The 14,780-nt window shown below is 34.8% G+C and overlaps 1 protein-coding gene across 1 annotated transcript in view; it reads right to left on the bottom strand.

Annotated features, from left to right (window-relative positions):
• Positions 1-836: 836 nt before the first annotated feature.
• Positions 837-14,780, bottom strand: part of SPRED1 (sprouty related EVH1 domain containing 1) — a 58,215-nt gene continuing 44,271 nt past the window's right edge. The window contains exons 5-6 of the mRNA XM_048306048.1: positions 7,269-7,427; positions 837-2,606 (exon numbers count right to left, since the gene is read on the bottom strand). Coding sequence (XP_048162005.1) covers positions 1,947-2,606; positions 7,269-7,427 — 819 coding nt within the window. The 3' untranslated portion in view covers positions 837-1,946. The remainder of the gene's footprint in view (positions 2,607-7,268; positions 7,428-14,780) is intronic.

Below are 14,780 nucleotides of genomic sequence, written 5' to 3'. Positions count from 1 at the left end.
TCAGCCATCCAATCAACTCTTAATACAAAACTAGAAGCTCTTCCATAACTTCTATAGTTATCAAGATATTTGTCATCTTTTTCAATGTGAAATAATACTTTGAAATGATCTATGTACAAAAGACGGTCAATTCAAGCTGTAATATAAATATAAATGTTTTCTTTTAAAAAGTATTTTACAGAAAGATAGTTATATAGATAGTTATATACATTTGCTCATTTTACTCCTGGGCTATAAAGGAAAATTAAGGGGCCTGATACGTGCAGAAAAAAAAATTACACAAAATATACTGAAGAAATGCATGGAAGTGAGAAAAGTAAGTCATGCATTTTTTAAATTAAAATTATTAGGTTCTGTGTTTAATAGCAAGGGTATACTGAAGACGATCGATCAGTCCCACTCCAGCCAAGATGTCAAATAGGCACCTTTGCTAATGAATCATGACGGTTTTTAGTGTTTTACATGTTTTTAACAAGAAGTAAATGTTTCTTACTTCATAACACAGCACAACATGTAATGCTTTTAAAAATTCTCTGCAGGTTAATTGATTAATTCTTACCTGAAAGTTAGACTCACTAAGTACAAAACCATAAGAAATACCATGCACAATATACCACCATTCATACACATACAGACACACACTCTCTCCAGCCTCCCTCCCCAGCCCCGCCTTCAAATTTCCCCAATTAAGAAGTTCACTCAGTTTTGCCTGGGCTGCAATTTATTTCTCAAGCTAAGTCTTTCGTTGTTCTTTTTGAACAAAACACACAGTCCTTTTGTTCTTGCCCGTTCAAATTAGAGAAAGTTGTGGTTCAAAATAATGAAAACAATTTCACTTTTGTTATTAATCTTTTGTTTTAATCATAGTACTTGATAAACAGCTGAACAGGATCCTAGTTTAACAGAAGGATAAACAAGAACACTGATGACAATTTGTTACAACTGCCTTAATGTACCTTTTGCTTAATGAACATTTGAATATGCAAGAAAGTATTTTTGGAGGACACCCCAAAAGAAAACAACTTGCTGGTTGAACAACAGAAACAACGTCCTTTTTGCTATTATGTTGAAATCAAAGTCGTTTATATATAAAAATAAATGTTATGTTCTAACAAGAACATTTTAGACAATTACATCTGTGCTTAACAAAAAAATATTGGTCACTCAAGACTAGAATAATTAATATTTTAAAGGTTTTTAGATTATCAGAATGCATGGATACAACTCAACACAAACTGTAGCTGAAGGGAACCAGGACTGAAAAATATCAATTTGTCCATCTGGAATAAAAATGCAACTAAATTAACTATTTAAAATACTACCATGGAATGTGACAGTAGATATGGTCCATACCTACTATATCGGAGGGAAGGAAAGTTTAACATGTAATAATTCGTACCTTACACATTTAGTTAAATATAAACATTTGTTATTTATACATAAAGTTGCTTCCAAAAAACTATTAATAAGTGATTTAGTTGCACTTAAAATCAGTTTCATTTCTCATTTGCTGAGTATTAACTTTTCTTAATCTTAAATCAACTGTCACTAGTGCACTTTTAGTTAAAATTTCCCCTCAGATAAGTTTTAATCCTTTTAAAAGAGCCCCCTCACCTAAACCATGAATGTACAAAGTGGCAAAAGTTAATCCCTTTTAGTATAATCATAGTTTATATACTCATTTTATAGCCAATAATAAGAACAGGCTTTCCTTTGCAAAATCTCCTTCACAACTCGCAACAAATGCCACGCACTCAAAGGAAATAGTTAGGCGTGGCTAGCACTTGTAAAATGCCAAGGTCTGACAAGTCTTGTTGCTTCCTCCACATCAAGCATCTCTTACGTGAAAGAAGATTCCCTTCAGCTTGCCAAAAAGCTTCCACAAATCCAAGTTAGATGCTTCCTGGAAACAAAGATTTTTCAGCTCTGTTTGGCACAAGACTGATTCATCCCGCAGCTTTATGCTTTCCTCCACAGCACCCACACACCTCACCACAGTGATGGCATGCTCTCAAGGGGAGGTAGCAGCACATACATGGAGCAATGAACGAGAGTGCCACCAGTGCTAACCAGCGTAAGCAGAACTTGTCATCACTAGTGTCACACGAGCAAGGATCAGAGAAATCTCCTTCAGAGTCTGACATGCAGTGATACAGCATGCTCTCTGCGCAAAGCATGCAACTAACTTGGTAGATACATCTTTTAATAGGATCTGGCGCATCTTGACATTTTCCTCTGCCATTATCTTCATGATTAAACCTTTCCTGGCAGTATATACAGCGGGAACGCTCACCATCCTCTTTTCTTCTTTTTGAGTTTTTAAATTTTGATGAGGAAGGCTGAGTTTTAAATACCACAGAACTCTTTGAGTCTTTTAGGGAATTCAACTTAGATCCATCCCCACACGGGTATAAATAGTCAGATTTTTTACTGTCTGATTTAGAAAATGGTATATTTGAGTCTGCGTCATCCCTCTCCAGATCATTCTTCCACATGTCAGGATGCCTGTAGTCTGCATAACGACGTATCAAGATGTCACGAGGGTTTATTCTGACAATTTCATCTTCGTCCTGAAAACTAACATGTCTGATTGACTTCAGTGGGACCTGGAATGGCAAAGTAAGAGAAGTTTACTATGGTGAAGTCCCAAATTTATGTCCACCTACAATGTAAATCTTAGATTAGAAAATTAAAAAATCAAGACTTCTTTCCCTTGCTGTCTGAGGATAAAAAATTCAGCTCTTTTCTCACTACTGCAATTTACAGACTTCCCCACAATAATGAGTCTTTTGCAGTGCATTAGGTCTATGAGCTTTAGTATTCTTTCCTGACTTTTTAGTATCGTGTAAGAGCTTTGGCTACTTTGGTATATGCATAAAACTTGATGCTGTTCTGTGAATTATGCTCAAAATTAGCGTGTTAACATCTTGAAGCAGAAACTAATTCCACAGATTAATTATGCCTTATGTGCTGATTTCATGTGATGATCTGCTTCTTTAGGACTAACTCCCTGATACATTCACTATTGTGTTATCCAGGGGAAGCTTTCCTTAATTCCTGCTCTAAGTTTTCAAACTCTCTCAAATTTGTAACAAGAGCATGGAATACTGGTTATTTATTGACAAAGCTGTATTCTAGATGAGGATTTTGCCATATGAAGAATAATATTCAGTATGACGATCAATCAATAACAGCAGCTTCTGAATGCATCTCCCCTTAGCTAATATACAGTACTTAAATTGATTAGTTTAGGACACCAGCAGGCAAAGACCCAAGTGTTTCTTAAATTCTCAGCTCGTAATGAAATGACCATAATTTAAGACCTTTTACCTCAAGAGGCAAGTAATAAGGAATGTGCTAAACACATACAAAACCAGCAGAGAAATAAGAGTTTTTGTTTATTCTGTCTTACAATGAATGGGCATGGGGGCATGAAAAAGTTGTCAAAGGTGACAAAGTTGATAGAATCATCCAAACTGAAATACTGCAGGCCTTAGTGTAAGATAGCAGACTGCCACTAAATGTTACTGAAATCACATTACAAGTGACTTGCAAGAAAAGGTGCAAATAATGACAGAATAAAAATTTAGCACATGTGTATAGAAGTAGCTCCTGAAAATAGCAGACAGTCCAGCAATAAAGCAAGGGTCTCAGTATGCCCCAGTATTTCTACCTGACAGGCAGGCAATTATTTTCCTCCACTGTGGGGCTATTATAATCAGAGCCAGATTATGAGTAGGCTGCAAGTCAAATTCTGCCTTTTTCTCTGTCAAGTGCACAGCCTGTAAACCATCTCACAGAAAAGACAAAAAAACCCTCCCCTCCCTAACCTATTAGTCTTATAAATTCTTCCAGAACTGTGAATTACTTGGGAATAATCTTTGGCATCAGTATTGTTGCTTGGAAAGTGTTTACCTTATTAGTACTCAAATTAATGAGAATTAATGTGTCACCATTCCATGGTGAAGGACAACAACTGAACTGCATGTTCATAATCTGTTGCAGTGTGTGAAACTACTGAAGATGATGTTTTAGGTTAAAACACTTCTATGTCACTTTGCACGTGTCTGTGCTCCTACTGCGCAGAAGTCTGCATGTCCTGGTTTTGGGGTAGGAGACAGAGAAGGAAAGGAGGAAGGCAGCTGGAAAAGAGGAAGGAAGAGCTTCTTAAAATATGCTGTCTTCTGATTATGTAAGAATATCTGTAGCCTGCTCTAACCATCACTTCCCTGCTCAACAATCCTTGTGTGATGAGTACAGAACTGTAATTAGAGATGCTTTGCCCTGGGACTTTCAACTGGAGTACGCTAATAAGAACTTTTTTTTTCTTGGCTCCAAGCCACATAGTTGAACTTCCACAAGGTTTCAGGGATACAGGGAGAAGAAAGGTTATATCCTATTCAGTTAACATTGCTCCTCTTCCATACTTCCCCAAGCTCTTATGCAAGCAGTTAGGCTTCCCCTTTGCTTATAAAAGCAGACTGCTTCTCAGCCCTATTCTGTTTTCAGAATTCCAAGAGGAAGAATCTATTGTTTAGCAAAAATAATTAGATGGCTAATTGGCTTTTTTGAACATTTTACAGCATAAATTCATTTAAGAAGCCGCAAAAGTAATTAGAATTCCATATGTTACAGGCATAAAGGGTCCTTACCCCACTGTCCACATAGAATATTATGCATGCACATAAGACATTAAATAAAACCCATTGTTTAGAAGAAAAAAAACCCTAATACCTCAACACAAAAAACCCACCCTCAACCTCCCATTGCCCAGACAGCTAGTAGCCATTAAAAATCACTACAAATACTAGCAACTGTAGAATCTGACCTCTCCTTAGCCTTTGAAGGCTTTTTATTTGTTTGAGCAGAACACACCACATACATAGAACTCATTTATTTTTTTCAAGTCCCAAGCCAAACACCAAAAAATGCTTAACTGGCATGTTACAAATAAGGCACCACTACATTCTTTATGCCACTGATATTAAGAAATACTTTTGAGTGGGAAATGCTGAAAAATAAGCAAAGTGGAGAAACGCTGGAAAAACTTTGTGTATGAAGAGCATTGTTAAATGGTACCCATGTGAAGTACATGAAAATTTATCAACAATACACAATCCAAAGTCAGACAGGTACAAATACCAGCAAAATTTAATGAGAATAATGCATTCAGTCCTCTAAATAGTCAAAATTGTATAGTATAAATGTCATCTATGTGAAGCTGAAGCAGGAAGGGAGGAAGAATGTTACAGCAAACTGGAATTCCACATAGAATCTGATTCTGAACATGATTAGCCAACCAGAAATTAGGCAGAAAATTTTTGTTGATGCAACTGAACCCACAAGTATCGTACCTTACTTGAAGGGGTGCACCTTTAAACAAGGCACAGTCACTTGCTTGGTACTGTAGCCTTTGCTGTTTCTCCTCAAAGAGATACACCTGATTTTGCTCAGCTTACAACTTCTCAATATGAAGACACCAGCAGCTGCCTACATCATCGCAAAGTACTACGTTTAACACACATTTGTGTATCAGAAGCTGGAAGGCTGAAGGACTTGAGTGTTTTTTTACTAACAGTCAAAATACTACAGGTAAAGATCTGAATTGTCATTAATCACTTCTTTAGTTTGAGCAGGTACTTCTTGAGTTATTCAACTTATGAGCACAGTAAGAGTGTTCAAACTTATTTACCGAAAATTGAAACAAACTCAGTAATTAGCTCAAGATCTGCCGTGCCACCAGGTCACATGCACGGAGTTTAGCAGAGCCAGTGCAGTGCGTACACATGCAGAATGTAAGGTTTTGGTGACCTGCCTATGTTCTAAATGTGTGTACCACAAGACCATGCAAAAAGCTGAATGCGTCTGTTGCTTGCAGGTGGTTCTACAATATGAGAAGAATATTTAAAAAAATATCTACTTAAATTTTCATGGAATGCCCCATAACTTCAGTTTTCAAGAACTGAATGCTAGCATTGTCATTTGAAAGAAATTTCTGTTTCATGTCTATCAGACAGACACAGACTAATCAGTTTAATACAAATAAATTATCATTTTCTCAGCAGTCAATTTCATACATGCTCTTAAAACGTATAAAACATGTATTTTAAGCTGCTGCACTTTTCTTTACAATACAGGGAAGACTAAGAGCACATACATCACTGGTTACTGTAGCTATTAAATATTAGCTGCAATAACCGAATTACCCATCCGTTCTATTCTAAAAAATATTTAGAATTCTCTTTGCAAGTAAATGGGAAGAGGGAAAAATATGTACTTGAACAGAAACAAAAATATGAGATGACTTACACGAAGAGATAATTCGAGTAGATCAATGATTAAAAATCAAAAATTAATAATTTCAAGCTCCTTAGTTCTCCAGATAACACTGTTTGCTTCGTTTTCCCACTAAAGCAGCTTAAGAGCAGCTGATACAAGACTTTAGTACAATCCTATTTTTCTCTGCAAAAATAACTAAAAAGCTTTATTTCAAGCAGCAGAAATATTTTTTGGTAAGTCTCAGAATTACTTGAACTTGCATTCTGCTTTGACTTCTGCTATTCAGCATATTCTAAAAGCTTCCCATGTGTTTGATTCTAGACATAAGACCATCAAATTAATTATTATCCAACTTATTAAGACTACTTCTACAGTCTACAAAAACTGTCAGTTCTTTTAGCTTTAGAAAAAACCAAAAATGTATAGTGCTAAAAGAAAAGCTGTACCAATGGCTGAATACTTTTCATACATAACTGATATACTAATATATATTTTTTCCTTTCTGTACCAAAATAGAGTATTTTAGTTTAAATAGGCATTTAGAAAGCATAAGCAATGTTTCAATAAAAATATTTAGCAGAAGTGCCCTACTGTACAATGCATCCAAGCAATTTTAAAGATACTTTTCAATATTTCTAATCAAAACAGTATTATTATACATGTAACCAAGACTGAGCTAATACCCAATTAACATTTTCTGAAAAAAAAGGCTGCAGATAGTGAAATCTGCAATACAAAAACAGACTTCAAAGAAATTAAAGGTTTATTCATGTAGTCTGGTGCATTACAAAGATAGGCAAATACCTTCACAAAGCTTTACCTCTGTCATAATAATGCTATAATATTTCAGCTGCAAAGCTTATATTGAACATTTCAAGAAGTTGAGAGCACGTGGACTTAGCACGCAGTACTTTCTTGTCAGAAACTACATACTGTGCCATTAATACAGCAAGTAAAGTAAGGACTGCTTCTTTTACTGGTATTCTTACCTGGTTAGGTTGGCTAGGAAAACAGGCTCTTCTGGTGTTGAAATCCTCAAAGGTTGAAGGCCTTAAATTTGCACTGTTGTAAGTTTCACTGGTTACTACAGTTTCGTGTTGAAAAAGGTGATCTCTCATTAATGAACCTGATGTATTTTCTTGAGCAGTCTAGAACACATAAGAACTCCCTTGAAATGATTTTTGCATTTATATAAAAACAACACCAAACCCACCAAGTTCATACATAAATGTGTTACTATTCTATATAACGTGCTAGAGGCATCTATAAACACAAGTATTCTTAAATGCACATTTTTTAAAGCATTCAGAAGTAGGCAAATACTTACTTTGAGTCAGCCTTGGTAAATACAGAATTTCTCTGCAGACAGTACACAACTTGGGCACTAGAGATACATGCCTTTGAAACTCAGTTGCCAAATCAGACTTCTTTAAGGAAGTAGAGATTAACCTGTCTCTGAGATGATGTTTAACTACCCACGAGCCTACCAGTATTTACAAAAACACAATTGGAGAAAAAAAAATTTCTGAGACTACTAAGGCAAAAGCTAGTCAGATCTTTTAACAAATTAAAAGCAAAATCAGCTGGAATGGAAGAGAAAGTCAGTTTTAACCTATACTGGCCCAATTAAAATATCTAATTGAAGCAAGTGTGAATTAAACAACTAATGACTGTCTTTTTGCAATTAAAGTTGTATCAGGCAATCTGATACAAAAGTGAGACCATGAAGCAACATATAATGAGATATCTGCATTGACCTGTGCCATTTAGAATAAGGAAGAGGAAGTATGTTTGGGTGGAATACTGGCTTGTAAGATGATCCAATTTCTGAAATGAATAGAAAAACAAACAATTCTCAATTCTTTAAGCTTGACTGACTGGGACATACTTAGGATACAGCAGAGCATTTTGATACAAATTCCATTGGGCTGCCAAAAATGCACTGTATGATATTTTGTTTGCATTGAGAGATGCTGTAAAGTTAACTGGCTGTCATAATCTGATAGCACTGAGAAAATTCTGGCATCATCCAGCTTCCAGCAATGAGACTGTTTCAGCTTTATTATATGGATTTATATGCATCAAGAAAACATTCAGAAGAAAAGAATAAAAATACTACAGAAAAATACTGAGGCAGAGACAAACCTGAAGTTTTGGCAGGTTAAATACTGACTCTGAATCATTAGTTTTCACCTATCAAAATACTTAAGGAACTTATTCCAGGGGTACATTAGTACCTCACATACATAAAAGCCTAATGTATCAAGTTCTAAGACATCTAGAATATGAAGTAGACTGTCTGTAGCTAATTTTGTAGGAGAAAGAAAATAATTACATCACTAAGAATTTGTATATTGTTCAGAAGCACTGTGTGGGAAAACATTAAATTTAGTAATTAATTAATGATCAGCGTAATTACTACTAGAGAGCATACACCCCAAGAAAGACAATAGCTCACTCAATCAGGTTAAAGTTCCCCTGAAAAATTTTGAAGACAGGCAAAACACCAAAAAGAAGTACTATTTGCAGATCCTTGAGCATGACACCACCACAAAGTAATTGACCCTGTTATTGTCAAAATCAAATTTTCTGGTCAAACACTGTTGGGAAAGGAGTATAAAAGAAATGTTGGAATGACTGACAACAATTAGACTTCATATATGTATACTTATTTTTAGAGCAAAAAGCATCAAATATTAGTGCAATAACAAACATCTTCCTAGCAGGTGGTACTCCTGCAGATACATTGCCCAATGACATAAAAAGCTTCCAAAACAGTGGTTCAAACCACAGAAGAGCTGTATTCAAAATGAGGAAGAAATGCCTACAACCATTTTTGGTCTGAGCAATGTTAAAAATTACTACAAGCATTTAAACTAGCAGCTAGAAGCCATTTTACAGAAGCCACAGTGATAAGCATCCCCTTTCCCCTTCCCCTGGCTATTATAAATTTGAATGGTCTAGGGAGAAGGGAGCAAGCTGCAAAAACTTCTACTCCTTCCTTCTGAAGGAAAAAAGGCATACTACCCACAAGCCAGTCTTTATCTCTGGGTGAGATTTGCAGCAGCCTGCATTATTTCCTGTCCCTGCAGGTGGTTCACACCTTTTTTTCTTTAAAAATAAACTACCTACACTATAGAGCAAAAAAGGACACACGCACACGCTCACACAGGCAGACACGTACTCCACTTGGCAGTCAAGGAGGGCTCCATCTAATGAAGGACACAGGCACAGATCATCTCTTACTGTGCTAACTAGCAGTGCCAGATGATGTACGAAACCCAAACCTTAATCTTGAAGCAAACCTTTGTGCCCTATACACAGCAATTATCAAAGAATGCTTTTAGAAAATTCCAACACAGATACCACAATTCAAACTAATTGACTTCAAGGACAAATTTTGGGGTGGCAGCAGACAGAGAAAGGCATCTGACCTTTTGTAAGGCAAGAACTCGCCAGACAGCATTTTGGAAAGCACAATGCTCAGCTTACCAGCCTATATGCTACAGGTAAGTGGACACAGACTAACTTCTGGTATTAAAATGAAAAGCAATCATGTCAGTTATGATCTTCTTTAGCCAATAAATATTCACTGTGCTGAATTACAGAAATGCTAGATGAACACGCTGAACTCTCTGCTTTTAATTAAACTGTAGTTTAGATTCACTCAAACTACATTTATTAATATCCAAAAACCTTTTCATTGGACAACACTTCCTGCTCCAATGTGATGTTTTATGACAAGGTCATAAACACCTGAAAACCCACATTTTTAATGGAAACACTGACAATCCGAAGTAGGAAACAAAAGTGGTATTGAAAATGCATTTAAGTAAGAAGCAAATATATAAAGTTTTCTCCACAAGAACATATACAGAACAAATATACAGAATATCACGCAGTAACACAGATGCACACATTCTCCTTTTCTACTGTCCAAAGCAATTACACCGCCCACATTCAATATTCTTTAACCACAGCCTACAAAGTACAGTGCTGGCATAGGTTATTCACTATCATCTGTAAAGTAACCTACGCCAGTTTTTAATGCACAACGGAAATCTGGTTTGCTCCCAGCTGCTGGTATAATAATTACTGTCCTATGGTTGCTAAGAGATACTCTGAATTTTTTTCCAAGACTACTAAAACATTTCTGTGCACACAAGCAAAAGGATGCTGGGTAAAGCAATAAAATGACTCCAGCTGTAGCTCTCCAGCAGAATTCAAAGCCAGATGACAGCTGTAGAGAAAATGAAAACCAGACTGAGCTTCTCTTGTTCTTCAAATTTTCTCTCCTTACTTCTCCCAGTTTGCCAGAGTTAAGTCTGGGAGAGAATTCAACATTGTTCTGCAAACATTGTTAAAAATGTTCTCCTCTAAGTTTAATGATTACACAGAAGGATGGATGAGAGACCACATTTCCGCTGCATCCAAGTTCTTGCATTTACTTCCCATGAGGCCCAAAAATCTGCTGTTTAATGCTAACCAACACAAGAAATGCTTTTTCCTTAATTTCTCAATTGTGAATAAATGATACAGGTTTCAGAAACATCTGAATGACTTCCTTCTGCTTTAGCTATTTCTGAGACTGATGGAGCAATATATTTGGCAAAGAAACTATTATTTTCAGGTATGTGTTTTTGACATAGGCTGAAACATTACCTAGATTACTCTGAATATTTCGTATAGTTTAAACTAAAAAATAAGACATTTGACATGCCTCTTTCTTCAAAGGCTTTTCTACCTGAATATATAGAGAACAGTACATGTAAAGCGGCTGCTAGGAATAATGGTGAGGAAAAAAATATATAGTTCCTCCTGTTTTTTAAATACAACTCCAACAAAAAAAGCTTAATAAACCAAAATGATTGGGCACAACATATGAATAGATTTATTTGAAATTGACAATTTGAATGAGTATTACTTTTAGTTCTAAGAATTGGACTTAAGCAATTTATTAATTGCACTAAATATTTCTAATCTTTCGTGTTTTACCATGTAGTATTGTCTTATCCATAAAACAATAGTGTGTCAAGAGTAAATTATTTCACATTTCCTTACAAGTCGTAATGTTAAGTTATTTTTGTAAAATAAAACTTCTGCAAACATTTTGTTAGAGGAAAAACAAATTGAGTGGTCATTAAATGCACTTATGAAGAGGTCACTAAGTAGTGTATTTACAAAGAGGCACATGAACAATTAATGTCTTCCCTGCCTGCACCAAAACCCCTTAAGAGGCATGTAAGTTGCAGGTCTTTTCCCCTTCCTACTAACAAAAAGTCCAATGTACTTACTCCTGAAAGAACAAGCCAACCTTTTTATTTTCTGCTTACAATTTATCAGTCTACAGTTTTCTTCTGGCACTGCATAAGTGATCCAATTCTTATTACTTCAAAACTGTTAAAATGTGTTAGTAGCCTATAAATAACACCAATATGGCTGAATCAACAAAACCTGAAAGAAATTAAAGCTCAAGTACTCTATTTTTCAGTTCACAAAAGCAAGACCTATGCATCACAGGATTCAAAACCCCCACAAAAATAACTTAAAATGCATGAGCTCTAGATTTCATTTAGATTTACTTCTAAGGAGAAAAGAATTTTTTTACATATTTTTTTTTTTAAACTAAGCCAGATGAATTTTAGAGCAAGAAGTTTACAATTGGTAGAGGAAAAGAATCTGAGCCAATCTTTTAACAAACAAGCAAGCTGACTTACACAAGCTGCTCATTTACTACATTAAAAATGCAAGATTTTATACCAAAAACATCTAAACTTCGTAACAAAACAAATTCCCAATGTGTATTTCCATGTAAGTACATATACATTTCCAGGTTCCATTTACCAACATTACAGGAAGTCAGACAGCTCTGCCTTAACTCATTTGTGTATTTCTATTTGAAATTAATCAGGTAAGACTAGGGCTTATTTGATGATAGGAAAAATTTGCATCTAATAAGTTAATTAAACAACTGAAAATAATTGTAATAATCTAAGCAACCATGAAAACCCTTAAGCGATAATATTTTAATACTAGGATTTTAACATTATTTGTGAACAACAGAGAGGCTAAAGAAACTATAATGAAGGTATGTCTTCTTAAAATGATAAATTTGATCTTCAGCAAAAAGAATGCCTTCTCTGGGAGATTTTATTTACAAAATGCAAATAAAAAAGTCAAAAATTTAGTGAACCAAGGTATAACATAACAAGCCAATTTCTAGCCTAGAAGGCACAAGACAAGAGTGCAGTTTTTTATTTACATTTAAGGTATGCAAATACAACTTTTGGACGATGACTATTTCTGCTAACTACTTCTATAAAATGTGATAATACTTATTAAAAAGAAGCATTGAGATTTCACAGTCAGATGATAATTTTTGATCTTATTTGGATCCTTTTATTTGTTCTCTGTAGCACCAAATATAACCAGCCAGTAAAATAATTTATGAAGCATGTTTAGCCTTCTTCATCTAGTCATCTTCATTAAAAAACGAAACAACAAAAACAAGCCACTGTTAATGAAATTTATGTACAAACTAAATACTATACTTATACTTCAAATGTACACTAAATATCGGATTCCTGCTGTGTAAGATGACTAGAACAGTATAGGAAAAATTACTCGTTAATATTCTATCCATACTCTAAAATGCCCTTGCATAGATATACTCCAAAATACACTCAAAAATACTAATAGAAACTTTTGAAAACAGATTATAAAATAAACAGGGAAGCAAAAAATCACTAAGCCTTTTAAACTACATAGAGGTGGCAAGAAGTGGGGGACAAGTCAGCATGACTCCTCAAATATTCAATATAGTATCTTTAAAGAAAGATGGTTTTATCCATCAAGTTAAAAAGACCCTGGGGTATCCACTTTCACTTATCAGAGTATCAACCTTGGGAGGGGAAGGAATTAATAATTTGAAAGAGAATGTGGACTATTCGGTATTTCAAAGGTATTCTTGGAGACTAGACCTGATGCCTGCAACTGAAATGCTGCAATTTTTCTACACTTATGTTCATTACCCTGCAATTACAGTTTCGTTATTGATACATAAACCTGGTTTAGATGAAGCATAGCTAAAACCAGGGTGGATTCTGTTTTTCCTGCATTTCCTTTTTTCTCCCCCCTTGGGTATTGTTATTGATAGACAATACTAGTATCATGTATTTTACTTCGGTATGCAGAGATATGGTAAGAGATATTGGCTAGCTTTTTTGTCTTTAGAAAACAGGACATCTATCCACAGCACAAATCCACTATTAAGCAATGTGTATTGTGATAAAGTCATTAAGTATGTTTTCCTGTCTAAAATGTAAAAGACAATTCTACCAGCAGTTTGTACCACACAAGATTGTTTCTACCTGTACTATATATATAGTGTGTATTTTTATAATCTGTTTTATAGACATTTTTAAAAATATATGCATTTATTTTTTTAAATGGAAGATAAAGTAAACCTATATTTACATATGTAAATAGGTGGTGTATTGATATTCACATGTATATACAAGAGATGTTGTAAATACACTTTTCTCCACTTTCCCAATAACAAATTTGTAACTATAAAGAATCTCAGATATTTTCCTCAATTTTGGCATCCTTATATAGAAATGTAATAACTAGGCAGCAAAATCAAGAGGTAATTGGTTTGTTCTAATCTCATTAGGCCTGTTCAATTAGAAATGGCTCAATTATTAATCCTTGCAACAAACCATGTTTAAGCAAGTCTTTTAAGAGTTGATTAAGGACTGCATTAACTTTGACACACATTTCCCTCACCCTGTCAAAATCTCATTTCTTTTTAAAATCTGAAATATCTAATATTTATAGCAATTTTACTTTCAAGTGCCTTAAAATAAAGCACTGCAAATAAAGAACAGGTGGTTGCACAGCCAACACTTACACAAAGAAATACATTTCTTCTACCACAAAATGAAAAGATATCAGGAGACTTCTGTATTGCCACTGCATTGCAGTATCCTTTCTAAATACTTGACTCTCAGTCTCCTATCATAATATCTTCAAAGCTGGCTGCTAATTTTCTTAATTTTGTGTTGCAGAGGTTTTACACTGGATCTATTTACACTGATACAGAATTTATTATTGCATAAGTGACAAGACTCTTTCCCAGAAGAAATCACTTAGTAACACTATCGGTTTTCTGAATAGTCACTAAGACCCCTGAGTCAACTTGTTTTTTACAATCTTCATATTAATTTAAATATCTGCACTCTGAAAACTGAATATATGTGTGAATGAAGACACGGCTTTCCCTAAAACCATAAATAAGAATGAAAACATGACAAGTATACATAGACACAAGTAGGATTTACTCAGCTATATTATAGTTATTTACTCTCTGTGTGTATATATATCTATATATCTCCATAATTTTTTTTATACTGGCTTTTTAATTACATGGATTCTTGGATATTACCAGGCAGTGCTATGCATCAGTGTTACAGTACTCATGGTATATGATATGGTACACA

This window comes from Corvus hawaiiensis, chromosome 6 (assembly GCF_020740725.1).
Source record: "Corvus hawaiiensis isolate bCorHaw1 chromosome 6, bCorHaw1.pri.cur, whole genome shotgun sequence".
Classification (NCBI taxonomy): domain Eukaryota; kingdom Metazoa; phylum Chordata; class Aves; order Passeriformes; family Corvidae; genus Corvus; species Corvus hawaiiensis.
Note: the sequence above shows the minus strand (reverse complement) of the source record. Positions and strands in the feature narration are given on the sequence as shown.